The 19,338-nt window shown below is 40.4% G+C and overlaps 2 protein-coding genes and 1 non-coding gene across 3 annotated transcripts; 2 read left to right on the forward strand and 1 right to left on the reverse strand.

The window, feature by feature from the left end:
* Positions 1–2,208: 2,208 nt before the first annotated feature.
* Positions 2,209–10,380, reverse strand: Gdf3 (growth differentiation factor 3). Its single transcript, XM_046448192.1, has 2 exons — positions 10,113–10,380; positions 2,209–3,038 (listed from the first exon to the last, which is right to left on the reverse strand). Exons 1-2 carry the CDS (start codon positions 10,378–10,380, stop codon positions 2,209–2,211), a joined length of 1,098 nt encoding a protein of 365 aa, XP_046304148.1.
* A 317-nt stretch (positions 10,381–10,697) lies between these two features.
* Trnaa-agc (transfer RNA alanine (anticodon AGC)) lies at positions 10,698–10,769 on the forward strand. Its single transcript has one exon. It is a non-coding gene; the product is annotated as a tRNA-Ala (tRNA).
* Positions 10,770–17,212: 6,443 nt separating this feature from the next.
* On the forward strand, positions 17,213–17,431 carry LOC124095082 (pancreatic progenitor cell differentiation and proliferation factor-like). The gene has a single exon (XM_046448190.1). The coding sequence runs from the start codon at positions 17,213–17,215 to the stop codon at positions 17,429–17,431; it is 219 nt and encodes a 72-aa protein (XP_046304146.1).
* The last annotated feature ends 1,907 nt before the right edge of the window (positions 17,432–19,338 follow it).

The raw sequence follows: 19,338 nt of genomic DNA on the forward strand, positions 1-19,338 counted from the left end.
AGACTAAGTAAATCTCATAGTAATAATTGAGTTGAAGTAAATTTACTAATGCATCCTCAGGAATCAGCTGAGGTTTTGGCATATACTTGTAATTTCAGAAATTAGCCTGGGGCTGGGGGTACAGCTCAATGATAGAGTGCCTGCATGAGGCTCTGGGTTTAATCTTCAATACTAAAAAATAAATAAATAAATAAATAAACACACACACACACACATTTATATAAACAATTGATTCATTACTTTTTCCATTTTAGTTGTTCCAGTAGGTAAAGTGAGTGAATTCATGCTTCCTGATATGAGCCAAAGCATTTTACCATGTCTAGATTTACATTTGAAATCTATGTAAATTTTGCTTTTTCCCCCAACTATGTGCAGTTTTGTTATTATTTATTTATCATTTATTATTACATTAATTGTTACAAGAGTTAATTTATGCCTTTGACTTAGTGATTCCATATCTGAAAAATTTCTAAGGAGGTGGGGACAAAGGATGGGCAATGACATGAACAATTAGCACTATTCCATCATGGAAATTTCGAATGACATAATACCCAATAATAATGTTCTTAAGTAAATTGTGGATGCCTAAATAATTATATATAGCACATGCTTAAATTATGTAGATGTTGACAATTAGAAAAAATCTGATATAATTGTCAGAAAAGAAACAAAATCATTTATACAGTGTGATCTGAGTTATAGGGTCATATATAAGATCTATTAAAAAATCACTAGGGGCTGGGGTTGTGGCTTAGCAGTAGAGGACTCACCTAGCATGTGGGAGGCCCTGGATTCAATCCCCAGCACCACATAAAAATAAGTAGAATAAAGATATTGTGTTCAAATACAATTAAACTAAATATTTTTTTTAAAAAAATCATGTGGTGTTGCACACCCGTAATCCCAGTGGCTCAGGAAGCTGAGGCAGGAGGATCCTGAGTTCAAAGCCAGCCTCAGCAATGGCAAGGCACTAAGCAACTCAGTGAGACCCTGTCTCTAAATAAAATACAAAATAGGGCTGGAGATGTGGCTCAGTGGTTGAATGCCCTGAGTTCAATCCCCAGTATCAAAAAAAAAAAAAAAAACATGCATAAGGCACTGTGTTCAATCCTCAGCACCATACACATATAAACTCCCCATGTCCAAAAAAAATCACTGGTCATGGTGTCACATGCCTGTAATCTCAGCAATTTGCAGGGCCAAGACAGGAGGATTACAAATTCAAGGCCAGCCTCAGCAACTTGGCAAAGCCCTAAGCAACTTAGCAAGACCTTATCTCAAAAAAAAAAATTAAAAGGGCTGGGGATGTGGCTCAGTAATAAAGTGTCCCTGTGTCAATCCCCATTATCCACATACCCCCATCCCCCGCCAAAAAAAATAAGAGCAGAGAGTGTAGCTCACTTGTAGAGTAATTGCCTAGCATTTGCAAGGTTCTGATTTCAATTCCAGCACCCCGCCCACACACACACACAAATTGACAATAATGAACATTGGTAAGAATATGAAAAAATTTAAACCCTCAGTCAGGTGCAGTGGTGTATGCCTATAGTCCCAGCTACTTAGGAGGCTGAGGCAAGAGAATCACAAGTTCAAGGCCAACCTCAGCAATTTAGCAAGACTCTGTTTCAAAATTAAATAAATAAAAAGAACTGGGCATGTAACTCAGTGGTAGAGCACTTGCCTGGCATGTGTAAGGCCCAGGATTCTATCCGAAGCATAGAAGGAAGGAAAAGCAGAGGAAATGTAGATATCAGAATTTTCTACATCATATTTTCTCAAAGTAATTTAAAAATTTTTATTGACTTAAAATAATGGTACATATTTATGGAATACAGTGTTTAAGGCTTATGTCCTTGAGAAAATTTGTTGTGGCTTCTCTAAAATCTAGAAAACATAAATAACAGTGCATATTTCAAGCAACAATGAAATAACATTTCTTGAGTAACACATAATAATCCCTGCCTGTATAAAAGGCCATCAGTAAATTCATTTCCTTCTATCCAGAGTATAATATACTGTCACATGCATAATAATTAGGGTAGAGCAGAAATTGACTAAGATCATTAAGACTCTATTACATGTGTGTGTAATTCTATGCATCATTAATTACAATTGATTGACATTTCAGATCCAGAAGGTCATAATCTAGATAGGTAATTTTATTAGAAAATTTACCCTAAGAATACTTCTATTCCTACTTCTGTAATCCTATCCACACCCACATTCATCAACTACCATGTCTTCATAATGTCGAAGAATGACATTGTCATTATTGTCTTGGTAGAGCATGGAAATGGGAGATAGCTTGGTGGGGATACAGACAGCCTGGGGGATCTCTGGGTCAACTGCATGCATCAGTGCTTGCATGAAAGCATAATTGGAACTATTTAAATAGGTGGTCAGAGCGAGGGGACAATCTCCATGGCAGTAATTTGCCATGAACCCTTTGGGGGCAATGATCCATTTGTGCCAACCTAGGTCCTGGAAGTTGATGAAGAGCTGGTGAGGTCGGCAGAGATTCTTGTGAGAAGCCTTAGGGACAGGAATGGCTGCCCTCCTTTTTCGCGAAGCAGAGTGGCACTGCTCAGGATTGAGGGTTACCACCAGCAGGGAAGCACGAAAGGAAGGTCTCAGTCTGGCACAGGTGGCCTCCAGCTGGAAGTTCACTGCAAAGTCTCTGTCTCCTCTGACCACAATCTCCAAGAATAAGCCCAGGTTCTTCTGGGGTTTGTTATTCCAATCCTTAACCACATCCAGTAGATTGAAGTGAAGGGCACCTTGAGGCCATGGTACAGACTGCAGGGCAAACATTTTACCTGGCTTGGGGATAGATTGCCCCCACATCTGAGGCTCTTGAATGACCCACAGAGCCAACTCCAGTTCTGGTTCCAGGTTATAGTAAGAATTAGGCCCCAAGTCCAGGCCTAGCTGAGCCATTGTTAACTGCTCCTTTTCTTTGATGGCAGACAGGTTAAAGTAGAGGAGCTTCTGTAGGCAAGAGTCATCCTGGGAGAGTTTGTTTGAGTAAATAAAGAAACCTAGATGGGAAAAGCGACATGTGAAAGTCACCACAGTATTTTCTAACCTCATATCCTCTAAAATGCTATAAATGTCACACTGTCCACATATACAGTTTAGGTGCAAGGAACTGTGAGTTCTTTTCAAGCCTTACCATTTGGGAGGATTTGTCCTCACTCCCACTCCTCATTCTTATATTTTCTTGTTTGGTTTTTGCTTTTTTTGTGTGTAGGGGGGCGGTCCTAGGGATTAAACCCAGGGTACTTAACTTCTGAGCCACAACCCCAGCCTTTTTTTTTTTTTTTAAAGAGAGAGAAAGAGAGAATGTTTTAATATTTATTTTTCAATTTTCAGTGGACACAACATCTTTATTTTATTTTTATGTGGTGCTGAGGATCGAACCCAGTGCCCTGCGCATGCCAGGCGAGCGCGTTACCGCTTGAGCCACATCCCCAGCTCCAGCCTTTTTTTATATTTTATTTTGAGACAGGGTCTTGCTAAGTTGTTTAGGGCCTTGTTAAATTGCTGAGGCTGGCTTTGAAATCATGATCCTCATGCCTCAGCCTCCCAAGTGGCTGGGATTTCATTCTTGTCTTTGTATCTCCCAAGGGGTCCTGGAAGGAAATTAGGAGCCCACAAATGGATTGGAAAAAATAATTTTATCTTTGTTTTCATTAAATTTTAAATGGAATTTAGCATTTTATTCCATTATGAATATAGGCAGTAAGTCCCAATAATATTACCAGGGTTGTTGGGGCTCAGAACATGACATTTTGGCATGCTGAGTACTCTAAATTGAAGGTGACTGGAAAGGCCTCAGAAGCAAGGTCTCTCTGCCTTCTGTTCTCCTGAGTTGGACACCACTTTCTCCCCCTAAGCAACTGGGTGGTGGAGCATAGAAGCTTAAATTCCTCTCCCTCAAAGTAAGCCATAAAACCTAGAAGAGCCCCTCTCTTCCTTGTCCTTTGTAAACCCTCATTCCCCAGGGGTCCTGCCCTTCACCCAAGAGAAGAGCTGCACAGAATCCAAGGATCTGAAGAGACAGGACTCACTGGGTTTCAACGCTCACCCCAAGACCATTTATTTGGTCAAAATGTGTTGTCCAATCACATTTCTACATGGCTTTCCACTATTTACCAAAACTAAGCATAAAATGGTTTTCCATGGGTCTTTGCTTTGGTTTTGTTTGTTTCAGTGTTTGAAGGTGGAACCCAGGGCCTTGAGCATGCTAGGGTAAGTGGTCTGGTCAGTGAGCTATGCTCTCAGTAGACAGTTTTCCATGAGTCTTAGGTCTTCATTTCTGAATGCTTCAATGTCACACAAAACTAAATAAATCTGTTACACTTTTCTTGTTAACTTTTTATTGTAGAAATGTCACTGTGGCCCTAACAATGGGTAAGGAAAGTAATCGAACCTTTCTATGATCTATGATACTATCATCAATAAAAACAATAAGTGAGTGGGTGCAGTGACATACCCCTGTAATCCCAGCTACTCCAGATGCCTAGGCAGGAGGATCCCAAGGTCAAGGCCAGCCCCAGCAACTTAGCAAGATACTAAGCACCTTAGCAAGACCCTGTCTCAAAAAATAAAAAGGGATGGGGATGTGGCTTAGTGATTAAGCACCCTTGGTTCAATCCCTGGTAACAAAAAAAAAAAAAAAAAAAAAGGAAGAAAAGAAAACAAGCAAACAAACAAAAGACAGGTATGTATTTATGTATTTATTTATTAATTACTGGGAATTGAACTCAGGGGCACTCAATCACTGAGCCACATCCCCAGCCCTATTTTGTATTTTATTTAGAGACAGGGTCTCATTGAGTTGCTTAGTGCCTCACTGTTGCTGAGGCTGGCTTTGAACTTGCGATGCTCCTGCCTCAGGCTCTCAAGCCACTGGGGTTACAGGCATGTGCCACCATGCCTGGCCAACAGTTGAATATTTTTAAATAGCTAATAGAAAGGATGTTGAATGTTCCCAGTGCAGAGAAATTATGTATGTCTGAGGGTATGAATATGCCAGTTACCCTGATCTGATATTATACATTATATACATGTATTGAGATGTCACACTACTCCATAAATATGTACAATTACTATGTGTCAACTTAAAGACACACACACACACACACAATTTTGCAGTGCTGGGGATCAAACCCAGGGCTTTGCACAAGCACTCTACCACTGGGCTACAGTCTCAGCCCTAAAAAAAAAAAAAAAAAATTAGAAAAGAGAGAGAAAACAGATATTGAATGAGAGAAAGAGAGACAAAGCAAGATAAAACTTGGGCATGGTGGCCAAGTAATCCCAGAGACTGGAGAGGCTGAAGCAGAAGGATTGGAAATTCCAAGCCAGTTTTGGTAACTAAGTGAGACCCTATCTCAAAATAAAAAATAAAAAGGGCTGCAAATGTAACTCCATAGTAGAGCACCCCAGTTTTCAATCCCCAGTAGAAGTCGGGGGGAGCAGGATAAAAGAATAAAACAAAATAAGCAACAAACATAAAAAGCATTTAAAATTACCCAGTTTTTCTAAATAAGGAGGGTGAACAGCTAAGATGTGTATGAATATTTGGTAAGGGTGGAAGAGAAATGATATCTAAATCCTCGTTCTTTTGATGGGAAGTCAATAGTGAAATGTCTAAGCCTGAAAAAAATAAAAAAGTAACAAGAAGAGCAAAAAAGAAAAAAGAAAATTACCCAGTTTGTGGGGCATGGTGGCTCACACACCTGTAATCCTAGAGGCTGGTAGGGTTGGGGGAGCTGAAGCAGGAGGACAACAAGAATGCAAAGCTAGCCTTAGCAAATCAGTGAGGCCCTAACCAACTTAAGGAGAACCTGTCTCAAAAAAAAAAAAAAAAAGGGCTGGGAATGTGACTCAGTAGTTAAGCATCCCTGGGTTCAATCCCTGGTAACTAATAATAATAAATAATAAAATACATTTAAAAAATTATCCAGTTTCCCTTTTTCTTGGTACATGGGATTGAACCCAGGTGTGCTTATCCACTGAGCTATATCCTTAGCCTTTTTATTTTGAGTCAGGATCTTGCTGAGTTGCTTAGGGCCTGGCTAAATTGTTGAGGCTGGCTTTGAACTCACTATCCTCCTGCCTCAGCTCCTGAGCTGCTGGGATTACATGAGTGTACCAACACAACCAGCCACTATATTACATTTCTGAAGCATGAAAGAAAACCCAAAAGCAAAAAAGGAAAAGATGGACAGATTTTTGACAATATGAAGTGAAAATGTTCAAAAGACCATTAATGGGCCTGGGATATAGTCTGTGGTTTGCCTAACATGCACACTCCCAAGGTTCAATCCCCCGCACACACAACACACACACACACACACACACACTTTAAGGAGATGTCCATCTGGTGTAACATGGATGGGTAAGTTGTCACATATTAAAGAATAATGCATTCTATATTTCCATTTATATCAAGTTCAAAAGCTATCAAAACTATCATGTAGCCAGGTACAGTGACACACACGCCTGTATTCCCAGTGCCTAGGGAGGCTGAGGCAGGAGGATTGCGAGTTCAAAGCCAGAATCAGCAAAAGCTAGGTGCTAAGCAACTCAGTGAGACCCTGTCCCTAAATAAAATACAAAATAGGGCTGGGGGTGTGATTCAGTGGTTGAGTGCCCCTGAGTTCAATCTCTGGTACAAAACAAAAAAAAAAAGAAAACTACCATGGACTGTTAGATGGTTAGATGTTACAATACTAAGAATAATGAATCAGAAAAGAGCATGAAGGATCGTCTAGTGTGCTGGTAATGTTTTATTTCTTGATATGGGTACTGTTTGTTCCTTGAAAATTCATTGAGCTGTTCTCTATGATTTATGCATTTTTCTGAATACATATCAGACTTCAGTAAGTTTCTACTATCTTGGTTTCTTTTTCTTTCTTTCTTTCTTTTTGTGGTGCTAGGGATAGAATCCAAAGTTCATGTATGCAAGACAACCTCTACCACTGAGCTACACCCCAAACAAGAAGCTTCTGTTTTTAAAAAGACTTCTATTAAATTGTGGGAAGTAACAATTCTCATACACTTACAGGAGGGTAAGAATTTTGGAGAACACTTGCTATGTATCAAAAGTTTAAATGTACCTACTTCTAAGAATTTATCCTGGGGCTGGGGATGTGGCTCAAGCGGTAGCGCGCTGGCCTGGCATACATGAGGCCCGGGTTCGATCCTCAGCACCACATACAAAGATGTTGTGTCCGCGATAACTAAAAAATAAATATTAAAAATTCTCTCTCTCTCTCTCTCTCTCTCTCTCCCTCCCTCTCTCACTCTCTCTCTTTACAAAAAAAAAAAAAAGAATTTATCCTGAGTTAACAGCAGAAAAAGTGCATACAAAAAAGAAAAGAAAGAAAGAAAAGGTGCATAGGCACAAAAAAAAGTGTATGGCTATCAAAGGACATCGGTTACATACATTATTGTGTATTTATACAATGAAATATCATTTATTTTTTTTTTTTTTAGTACCAGGGATTTAATCCATAGGTGCTTGGCTACTGACCACATCCCCACCCCTTTCTATCTTTATTTTGAGACAGATTCTCCCTAAATTGTTTAGGGCCTTGTTAAATTGTTGAGGCTGGCTTTGAACTTGCGATCCTGCTGTCTCACCCTCTGTAATGGCAGGGATTACAGGTGTGTGCTACCATGTCCAGCTCATGTAACTCTTAAAATGTAAATAAGTTATCCACTTCTTCTCACATATAATAGGTGTTCATGATACTGAAGGAATGTATAGTATAACGCCATTTAAACAAAAATAGTAGATGGGCATGGATTACACACCTGTAATCCCAGCTACTCAAGAGGCTGAGACAGGAAGATTTTGAATTTGAGGACAGCCTGGACAATTAGTGAGACTCTATCTCAAAGTAAACAATTTTTAAAAGGGCTGGAGATGTAGCTCAGTGGTTGGAGCACCCTATGGTGTGTATATACATACATACATTATATATATATATATATATATATATATATATATATATATATATATAAAGTTTATAATCTCTATTTTATTAGCAAAGAAGAAAAATCTGAAAGAATATATAATAACTATTAATGGTGGTTCTCTCTAGCAGAAGAAATAGAAAGGGACAATTATTAGAGTATGTCTTTTTCAGTATTGGGGGTTAAACCCAGAACCTCCTACATGCTAGGCAAGCACTTTACCACTGAGTGTGAGAGTATGTCTTTTTCATTTATCATTTGATAGAAATAGAATCCTCCCATTATCACAGTTATTTCCATGGGCAGGAAGGGTAATATTCTCCAAACCATATTCTCACCTCTGTTCTCTACTCTCTCCATAGAAAACCTTTCAGTGGGTTCTTCACACTCCTCCTACCTCTAAATCCTCCTCCAGGAATTTTCTCTAACCCTCCACCCCTGAGGTGAAGCATCTCACATTATACTGTACCTAGCACCACACATAGAAGTCATCTCTTTGACTTATATAAATTCTTTAAAAGGGCAGACTTTATTGTTAATTGCTATATTCACAAATTCATACACAGTTCCTGGCTCACAGCAGGTATCCAATAAATACTTTCCCAGGCAAATAAATATTCAAATATTCTCTCAGGTTGCAGTAAAACTAACCAAGTACTCAATTCTGCATTTGAACCACCAGAGAGGACACATAAGACATGCAGATTCTCAACCCTTACCTTGGACTTTGAATATGAATTAGGTAGTGAGGGACAGGAATGGACCTGAAAGAATCTAAGTTTAATACACGGCCTGGGTAACTTGGTGGGTGGTCCCATTGGGAAGCAATTGAATAGATCCTTATATAAAGGATATGATAATGGCATATATTATTGCTCTATATTCACAAATCAAGGAAAACTTCCCCCCCCCATCAGTAATGGAGGCATAAGTAGAAGGGAAGTTTATGAACAAAATGAGCTCAACATTTTTTGTCTCCTGCTTAGCATAAGAAAGACCAGGATGTGTGTCTATTGTTTGGCTAAAGAATGGGAGACTGAAGCCAATGCTGTTGTGCATTCCTGTAAGTTCAACAACTTGGCTGAGGTAGGAGTTGGTGGCTGGACTCAGCAATTTAGTGAGGTACTCAGCAACTAGGTGAGGCCCTGTCTCAAAAAAAAAAAAAAAAATAGAATAGGTGACAGCTTTAATTACACCATTATATATTCTCTATACTGAAGCACAAAGCAGTTGATTCAGAAAAAAACTACCTTGAACCAGCAAAGTGGTGCATGCCTATAATTCCAGCACTTCAGTAAACTTAACTAAGGCAAGATGATCACAAATTTAAGTCCAGTCTCAGCAATGTTGGGAGACCCCCAACAATTTAGCGAGACCCTGTCTCAAAAGTAAAAAATAAAAGGGCTAAAGATGTAGTTCAGTGGTGAAATGCTGCTAGGTTCAATCCCCAGTATCAAAATTAGAAGGAAAAAAAGAAAGGAAATTAAAAAAAAAAAAACAAAAAACTCTTTTGAGGGGCCGCGGGTGTATAAGCTCCGTGGCGGAGTGCTTGCTTAGCCCTGGGTTTTCTCTCTGGGACCACCTAAACAAACAAACAAAAATTCAAAAAAACTTTGAATCCTTTGTTCATGTGCTAGCTATCTTCTTGAATAGGTAGCTCACAGGTTACCTACTGTCTGAGCCTTAATTTCCTTAGTTAAAAAGTTGAGGGCTGGGGATCTAGCTCATTTGGCAAAGTGCTTGCCTCACAAGTACCAAGCCCTGGGTTCAATCCCCAGCACCACACACACACACACAAAAACATTTGGGGGTGGGGCTTTGGCTCAGGGGTAGCGCACCTGCCTGGGATATGTGAGGCACTGGATTCGATTCTTAGCACCACGTATAAATAAATAAAATAAAAGATCTATCAACAAATAAAATATATATATTAAAAAAAAAAAGTTGATAATACTTACTTGCCTTCCCCTGAGGATTGCTGCTGGGATTAAATGAGAAAATATGCAAAATAGTAGCACAGGGCCTTCCATAAGCCATCAGCAATTGTAATTTCCCCTTTTCCTTCCTCCTCTTCATACCAGCCACTTCCAGATTTCCCCATGGAAACTCTCCCATTTCTTTACCTTTGTCAGGGAGAAGACGAAGCACATTCCCACGGACACCCAGCTCCTTCATGTAGCATAAATCTTGGGAGACCCCAGTGGTTGTTGCTGTCTCTCGATCTTGGAAAATTTTCTTCAAGATAAAAGGCATGGATTGGAACTTGCGGGGTGAAGGCACCTTGTCTAAGCCCAGAAACTGGAGAAAGTCGGATTCTTGAAATTGAAATGTATGTCCCATAGCTACAATTAACAGGAAGCCAACAGGTAAAAATGGCAGCGAAGGAAGCATGGCCTCGGAGGTGGGACAAAGCAGGCTGGCTGCACGCTGGGAACAGCTGCAGCTCCAGACTGCACAGCCAGCGATTCAAGGGCTGCTAACTTACCTGATGGAAGATAATCAAGTGCGAATTGCTCTCTTCCCAGGTTCTCAAAGGCAATTGGATGTGAAGATACATTTTTTTTCCTCTTCTCTCAATCTGCTCTCCCAAAAAGAAACAAAAAATTACTGATGCGTGGACATAAACTGTACAACCTGAGATTTGTCATAGTAGACAGAGTGAAAAGCAGACATGCATTTATTCATTCAATATACTTTTATTAGGAGCTGGGAATGTGGCTCAGTGGTAGAGTGCTTGCCTAGCATGCAAGAGGCCCTGGGTTTGATCCTCAGCACTGCCAAAACAAACAAAAAAGAGTTATTAAAGCATCTATTATGTGCAAGACACTGAGATAGGTGCTAGCAACATACCAGTAAACAATTTGTTCTTATAATTAATTGTCTAGTTAGACAAATGTACATGTAGATTTCTAACAGACTACATCCACAGTGATGTGGGAAACCAAATCAAGGAAAAAGAAGTATTCCCAAGGAAATTAATCTACACTCCCCATCTGTTTTCAATTTAAAAGGATTAAATTTCATTCATCTAATTTTGTCCTTCTTGATTAAAAGTTAAGAGTCTGTGTTAATTCTGATTTCATTACTTACTAGCTGTATGACATTGGGCATATCCCTTAACCTTCCTTAATTTGTTTCTTCTCAATTAAAAATAATAACTGACTTATTTAATCCCCCACCTTTCTTTTATTAGAGATCTAACCTGAGCCTCCACCAGCTAACTCTACTAGCTAGGCATGTGCTCTACCACTGAGTTCAAAATAAAAAACAAAAAGGGCTGGGGATGTGGATGTGGCTTAGTGGTTAAAGCGCCCCTGTGTTCAATTCCCAGTACCAAAAAAAGAAAAAGTAGGAAACTGGGTAATTTTTAAAATTTATTTTATTTTATTATTATTATTGTTGTTATTATGATTATTTGGTACCAAGGATTGAACCCAGAGGTGCTTAACCACCGAGTCCCATGCTCAGCCCTGTTTATTTTTTTATTTTGAGACAAGGTCTGGCTAAATTGCCCAGGCTGACCCTGCACTTGCAATCAATCCTGCCTCAGTCTCCTGAGTAGCTGGGATTACAGGCATGGACCACTGTGCCTGGCTGCACGAGAATTTGCTCAGCACAATGTCTGCAGCACAGTAAACTCCTACAAAATATTCACAAGCAAGACAGCTTTAAAGCTTTAGTAGGCTTCTCTTTAGTAAGACAATCAGATATTTGCCTGAAGGAACTACATGTGAAAAAGAATGGAAGGGCTGGGGATGTGCTCAGAGGCAGAGTGCTTGCCTTGCTTATTCAAGACTATAAGTTTGAGCTCCAGTATCACCAAAAAAAAAAACAAAAACAAAAACAAAAACACTTGACATTCATAAAAATGGAAGTTATTGAGAAGTCTAAGTATGTAACACCTATGAATTTGCATGTTTTGGTCAAATTACTATAAAATTTTCAACTGCTATTTAAGAATTAGCTTATTTGTATCCAAAATAATTTCCAAGCTTTTTGAGAAGAAATGTTATCATTTTACATTATTTTATACCACCTATTAAAATAACTTGTTCTTCCCAAAGAAAGACAGAATATTCATCTAATATATAATAATTTCTGGTCCCAGGATAAAATCTGAACTCCTGCTGGGCACAGTGGCACATGCCTGTAATCCCAGTGACTCAAGAGACTAAGGCAAGAGGATAGAAAGTTGGAAGACAGTCACAGCAATTTAGTGAGACCCTGTCTCAAAATAAAAAGTAAAAAGGTTTAGGGATGTAGCTCAGTGGCTAAGCCCTCTGGGTTAGATTGTTGATACTGAAAAAACCACCACCACCACCAAAAAAAAAAAAAAGAAAGAAAGAAAGAAAAAAACAAAACCCTAGACTCTAGCTTGGTATTTGGCATTTGAGGACTTTATTGTTCTGATCTCCAGGTCCCTAGCCAGTTTCACTTCCTACTACCACCATGGTCACTGCTGATGTTCTAATGATATCCATCTATTTATTCTCCCGTGAGGTCATTTCATCTCAGAGCCTTTGCACAACCCAAGTTCGAAGGTCTCTTCTACTGCAAATACTTCCTTGACTTGCCAAAACGGATTTAGATACTTCTTCATCCCATTGAACCTTGGGTGATCATCTTCTATGGCACTTATCACAGGTGTCACTGTTTGCTGACCTTCCTCTCAGACAACACTCACATTCATGGGGGTAGGAATGATAGACAGCAAACATTCATTGCAAATCCCACTGGCTGCATTTAACAACCATATCTCTCGCTGTACACACTGACAAAGCTTCAAAAAAATCTTGTGTTTCTTTTAATTTGGGGGGGTTCCCCCAAGCCATTAGGAAGAAATATATAATTGTTTTTATTTAAATTTATTAGACTCAATTTTGTCATGTGGTTCATGTGTATTTAAACTTCATCTGACAATTCCTTTGCTCATTTTTCTCTTTCATTGTTCTATTTAATTTTATTTTTATTTTTTATTTTTTGGTACTGGGGATTGAATCCAGAGACACTTCACCACTGAGCTATATCTCTAATCCTTTTTATTTTTTGTTTTGAGACAGGATCTTGCAAAGTTGCTGAAGTTTGCTAAGTTGCTGAGGTTGGCCTGGAATGAAATCTCCTTCTGCCTCAGGAGAGGGATCACAGGTGTGTGCCACTGTGCCTGGTCATTTTTTGAAATTTAATTTGAGGGACTGGGGATGTAGTTTGGTATTAGAGAACTTGTCTAGCATGTGCCCTGGGTTTGATCCTTCACACTGAAAAAGAAAGAGGAGGAGGAGGAGGAGGAGAGGAAGTAGAAGAGGAAGGGGAGGAGGAGGATAAAAGGAAGTAGAAGAGGAAGGGGAAGAGGAAGAAGAAGAAATTGAATTGCTAATTATTTTTCAATTGGAGATCTTCCTGCCTCAGTCTCCCAAGTAGCTGAGATTATAGGTGTGTACCACCATATCCTGCTACTTCCTTATACTTTGTATACTTACTTGTCTTTCAGGATAGTGCCTCCTCTGGATATGCTGCCTAAGTAGCTGGCCACTCATTTTCAAGCTCCTCTCCTTTTTTCTTTCTTTTTTCCTTGTGATACTGGGGTTCAAACCTTAGGGTGCTCTGCCACTGAGTTATATCCTCAGCCCATTTTATTTTTTATTTTGAGACGGGATCTAGCTAAATTGCTGAGGGTCTAGCTAAATTGCTGCATCTGGCCTTGATCTTGCCATCTTCCTGCCTCAGCTTCCTGAGAGCATGGAAATACATGTGTGTGCCACTATGCCTGGCTGTAAAAGTTTATTACGGTCCAAAATGGAGTTTCTGACCTTCACCACCAATCCTACAGCATGGCATGTCATGGCACCTCCACAGTCATTACTTCCTTCAGGTTTGTATGTCTCAGCTAATGCTAACCCTGTCCTTCCTATTGTTCAGCACAAAGCTTTGGATTCCTTTTTTTTTTTTTCTTTGTACCAGGGATTGAACTCAAGGGCACTCAACCACTGAGCCACATTCCCAGCCCAAATTTTGTATTTTATTAGAGTCAGGGTCTCACTGAATTGCTTAGTGCCTCACCGTTGCTGAGACTGGCTTTGAACTTGCCATCCTCCTGTCTCAACCTTCTGAGCTGCTGGGATTACGAGCATGCACCGCTATGTCCAGCTAGATTGATTCCTAATTCCTTTCTTTCTCTTCTCCTACATATTCAATTCGTTAGATAATTCTGGCTTAGCTCTATCTTTAAGATATTTTCAAATTTTGATCATTTATCATCTTCCCTGTTATAACCCTAATCTAAAATACTGATTTTTTCATCTGAGTTATGCCATAACTTCCAAACCAGTCTCTGATTCTAACCTTCCAATTCCCAATTCCTACCAGTCTGAGAATCAATCTCTCTCTCTCTCTCTCTCTCTCTCTCTCTCTCTCTCTCTCTCTCTCTCTCTCTCTCTCTCTCCTATTACTGGGAATGGAACCCAGGAACTTGCACCTGCTAGGCATGCACTCTGCAACTGAATTAACTCCCCCGCCCTGTTTTTAATTTTTTTTTAATTCCCTGCCCTTTTTAAAACTTCTACTTTGAGACAGTCAAATTCTCTAGCCAAATTCTTTACAAAGGTCAGTTAACTCTTTTGCTCATTTGCTCAAAACCCTCCAGTGAACTCTTCATTCCACTCAGAGTAAGTCAGTGTCTGAAAAAAACCTAACCCAGTTACCTCATTTACTAATTTTGTCCCTTGAACATTGTGCTCCCGCCACACTTCTTTTTCCACTACTACAATTCTTTGTATTCTTGCTCTTGCCTCTGCCAGGAAGACTCTCCAAAGATATTACCACATCTGACCACCCCCACCCCACGCACACCTCTTCCTGTGGTTTTGTGTGCTGTGGATGCCTTCTGAGTTTTTACACATTCTTTCCCCTCTCCTTAAAGTTTATCTTTGCCATTCTATTATAAGTTCCAACTTGATCCCTCCCCCACAACTTTTAATCTTCTTTACCCCATTGCATTTAGTTCTACAACATGCTTTATTTTGTAGCATTATAGTCTAGCATACTAATAATTTTATTCATGTATTCAACAAATACTTGTGCTAGAGAGTGTCATTAGACAAGGACTCAAGTAGATCCTTCCAAGAAGGCAATGGAACTTCGACTCAGCCTAGTCAGGTTCTTGACTTAAGCAGCTGAAAAGAATTGCAGGATGTGTCAAAAACAAGACACAACTGATCATAATGTGCATGCTTGTGATCCCAGATACTCATGAGGCGGAGGCAGGAGGATCACAAGTTTAAGGATAGCCTCAGCAACTCAGTGAGGCCCTAAGCAACTTAGCGAGACTCTGTTTTAAAATAAAAATAAATAAAAAGGGCTGGGGACAAAATAAATAAAAAGGGCTCAGTGGTTAAGCGCTAGGTTCAATCCTCAGTACTGGGGTTGGGGGTTGGGGGTTGGGGTAGAAAGAAAGAAATATGCAGATTGTCAAGCAAGCTTTTTTGAAAATCAAATTCCATATCCATCATTTGAAATTTCTGGTTCACAATGTTTCTTTTTGTTTAAGCACTCCAGTCATAAATCAGTTATGGGCACATCCTGTAAGTCTTTGAATCCTGGTGACACTTAATTGGTTATGTTTTTGCTCCAGTTGATCAGGTACAAGCATTCACTGTACCTGAGGTTTTGCTCATCTAACTAAAGAGACAAGCATGGCTGCTCATGCTTTCCATCTACTTAGAGTCTCTTTCTCTCCCTGAGAGCCCATCTATCTCTCTATTATTTTAAACATTTGGGACATATCATGAACTAGATATGAGTCCCTGACTTGAGACCATCATGTTGTAATGGTGTAGGACAGTTAGTACACAATAAATTTATCAATTAAATATTATTGTAACTGAGAAAAATTCCAATTCTGCTGCCACCCAACAAAGTCAATTATTCAAGAGACAGAGTGATGGGAAAACAAAGAGCTTTATTACTAAAAAACTAGCTTGGAAGACAGTGGGTCAAACATCTTTACTGAGCATTTCAGGGACTCATGTATGCCAAAGGCTTTATAGAGAGGCGAGGTCAGGTGGCACATAGGACAAGAAATAACCAATGACTGGAGACCTAGGTGCTGTTCTAGTGGCCCAAATGGGGATGCCCTCCCAGTCACTCCCACCTTGGTGTCTTCAATTTTGAAAAGAGAGAGATTAGGCAAATCTAAGTCAAATCAACCCTGTATTATGGTTCCAGACAAAACATTTCTCAAATGATCAACATGTCTACATGCACAGATGAACAGAAATTTCACTCAAGTGTTAAGTCAGCAAAGGTAACAGACACAACATAAAGGCAGAGATGCCAAGTTTTTTATCCTGTTTCATCACCCACTTGATATCTTCCAGCCCAAATGAAGAGTTGGTGCTCTCAGCAAAAGCAAATCTTAAGCTTTTTTTTTCTCGAGGTAACCATTAATATCACAATCTACAGATCAGAGGTGTAATCTGTAGCAAAGCTAGTGGGAAACTAATAATGCATTGCCCAGCTATATGACCTCCAAAATTGGTGCCCCCTCCCCCACTGGGGTTGAAACTAGGGACACTACTTTATCACTGAGCTACATACCCAGCCCTTTATTTTCTTTTATTTGTTTGTTTTTGACATACTGGGAATTGAACCCAGGGACACTCTGCCACTGAGCTACATCCCCAGCCCTTCCATTTTATTTTTTATTTTGAGACAGGGTCTTACTAAGTTGCTGAGGCTGGTCTCAAACTTGAGATCCTCCTACCTCAACTTCCTGAGTAGCTGGGATTACAGGTGTGCACCACTGTGCCCAAGTCAAATTTAGCAATTTCTCTCTCTCTCTCTCTCTCTCTCTCTCTCTCTCTCTCTCTCTCTCTCTCATCAGGGATTTAACCCAGGAGTGCTTACCCACTGAGCCACATCCCCAGTCCTTTTTATTTTTTTATTTTGAGACAGGGTCTTGCTAAGTTGCTTACAGCCTCGCTATTCTCTTGTCTCAGCCTTCCAAGTCACTGGTATCACAGGGAAGCAGGAAGTTGAAACTCCAAATCTTGGTTCTTATGTTTCAATGAAAGAAAATTTAGGGGTCTCCATGGAGGAGCATCCTCCCACAGTCTCTGCTGAAGATGGGCTACACATTCTAGTTCTCAGGCCCTGCCACCTGTGACTGCACACGCAGGGGTCATGACAGAGGTCACTACTGAGGTCTTCACCAGCCCACAGGTAAAGCATGGCAGCCATCCCTTCCAGCAGTTCACTGGAAGCCACTCACAACTACTGCTGGTGCTGCCTGGGCTCCACATCCAGCAACAGCTCCTGTGGAAGTGCAAAGTACCCTGGGGAGGCCATCCGCCACCACACTGGTCTCCCCAAGGCTACCCCAGGTCACTGGTGGCCCAGCTTCTTCTTTAAAAAGTCCACTCTTCCAATCATGGCCACTGTGTTGTAGTCCCAGAGCACTCAGAATGCACCCAGGTCTCCACCAGCAATGGTCACCAGTGACCTAGCTGTAGAAACCATGAGGAAGAAGCCTGTCAGTCAGCAGAGCCAGACCAGCACTGGGCCTCAGTCCACCTGGTGGCCCACTGATAGGAGCTTCCAAGGTGCTAGGTTGAATTCTACCCATGCTAAGGGGTAGGCTAGGCAGGCTGCAGCAAGCAAAGACCACCTTGGTTCTTCCACAGGAGATGACAGGCACCAGGCAAGAGACCCCCTCTCCAAGCCACAGTGGGCTTTCTTGACTCCCATAACTGTGCCTTGCTCCAAGCAAAAATAAACTCCAAACAGCGAGGAAAAAAAAAAAACAACACGAAATTTAAAGTCCGACACAAAAAGCCATGCAAGAGAACTTTATTATAAATGAAAGTGAAGTGAGGTGAAAGTATAGTAAAAGCAAAGTGAAGCTTAAGCAGAGAGCACTCTCCAGAAAGTGTGCCGTCTCTGGGTGAGCAGAGAGTAACACAGGAGACAAGGCTGACTCAAAATTTATTACTGTTTGATGTTTACCAGGAGAACTGGGGACCACCTTCAACTCCTCCTTCATGTGTGGGTGGTAGAATTTTTTACTTTAGTTGGTCCTCCTCCAGAACTGTCATGGTGGCCATCCTGTTTGGAGGGACTCCATTTACAAGTCAATCCCATGTTAATATGGGCACTGAGGTCTGTTGGGAAAAGTATAAACGGCAGCCATACCCCAGAGAAAAACCCCAACATGGCGCCTAAGGACTTCTTCCTACCTTCTTCTTTTCTGCAGTGGCGCGAAAAGTTCCCGCCTGTGTGAACTCTCCCCCCGGCGCCAATTTCAAATCTCGCTGGCGGGGAACCTTAGCCCCAAAGAGAACTAATTCCTGGGCTCCGGAGCTGATATCTGAAAGAACTTGCCAATAAACGGGTTGCCTGCCATTTATCTAAGCCCTACCATCTCCCCCTTAGTTCTATATAAGCACACAGCTTTTTGCAATAAAATTGGAATTCTCCCGGCGAAGTGTCTTTGCGTGGGGAATTCTTTCAAGGTCAATATCTGCTCAGAAGTCACCTTAATGGGCCTGCAGTATTAAAGGAATCTTCCTTCCCAGACAAATAGAGACCCTTCTAGCCATCATTCCTAGCTTTGCATCAACCTCAGTGAACCCTGTCACATTTAGTTCCATTAATCCTTTTCTTTTGATGTATTTTCCCACTAACTCATTTGTTTTTATGTTTTTTCTACAAATTAACTACCAACTTTTGCTTTCTCATCTACTTCGAAAGTAGTTTAAAGAAGACTCTAAAGTAATTTAAAGGGGCTGGGGATGTGGCTCAAGCGGTAGCACGCTCACCTGGCATGGGTGCAGCCCAGGTTCGATCCTCAGCACCACATACAAAGAAAGATGTTGTGTCTGCCGAAAACTAAAATGTAAATAAAATATTTAAATAAATAAATAAAGTAATTTAAAGAACATTTGTGATCTTGCCATGCATTTCATTGCTTGTTGCTAGATACTACCTAAGACTGGGATTACAGGAGTACACTACCATGCCTGGAAAAATTAGTGATTTCTACAGTCAACTAAAAGTAAGTAAAGCTAGAGGGTTTATTTAGGTTTCCCCCTCAGTTACATCATTTACTCGACAAATAAATGGATTAATTAATATTTGGATACTTGTTCAAGAACTTCTGAAGAATATTTTTTTTCTTTTTGGCACTGAGAATTGAACCCAGGGAGCTTTACCACTGAGCTACATCCATAGCTTTTTGTTTTTTGAGACAGGGTTCTGCTAAGTGGCTCAGGGCTTCTATAAATTGCTGAGGCTTGCCTCAAACTTTAAATTCTCTTACCTCAGATTCTCAAGTAGCTGGGATTACAGGCATGTGCC

Source organism: Marmota monax, unplaced genomic scaffold, assembly GCF_021218885.2.
Source record: "Marmota monax isolate L192 unplaced genomic scaffold, Marmota_monax_Labrador192_F-V1.1 WCK01_AAM20220418_F8-fsc00315, whole genome shotgun sequence".
NCBI lineage: Eukaryota > Metazoa > Chordata > Mammalia > Rodentia > Sciuridae > Marmota > Marmota monax.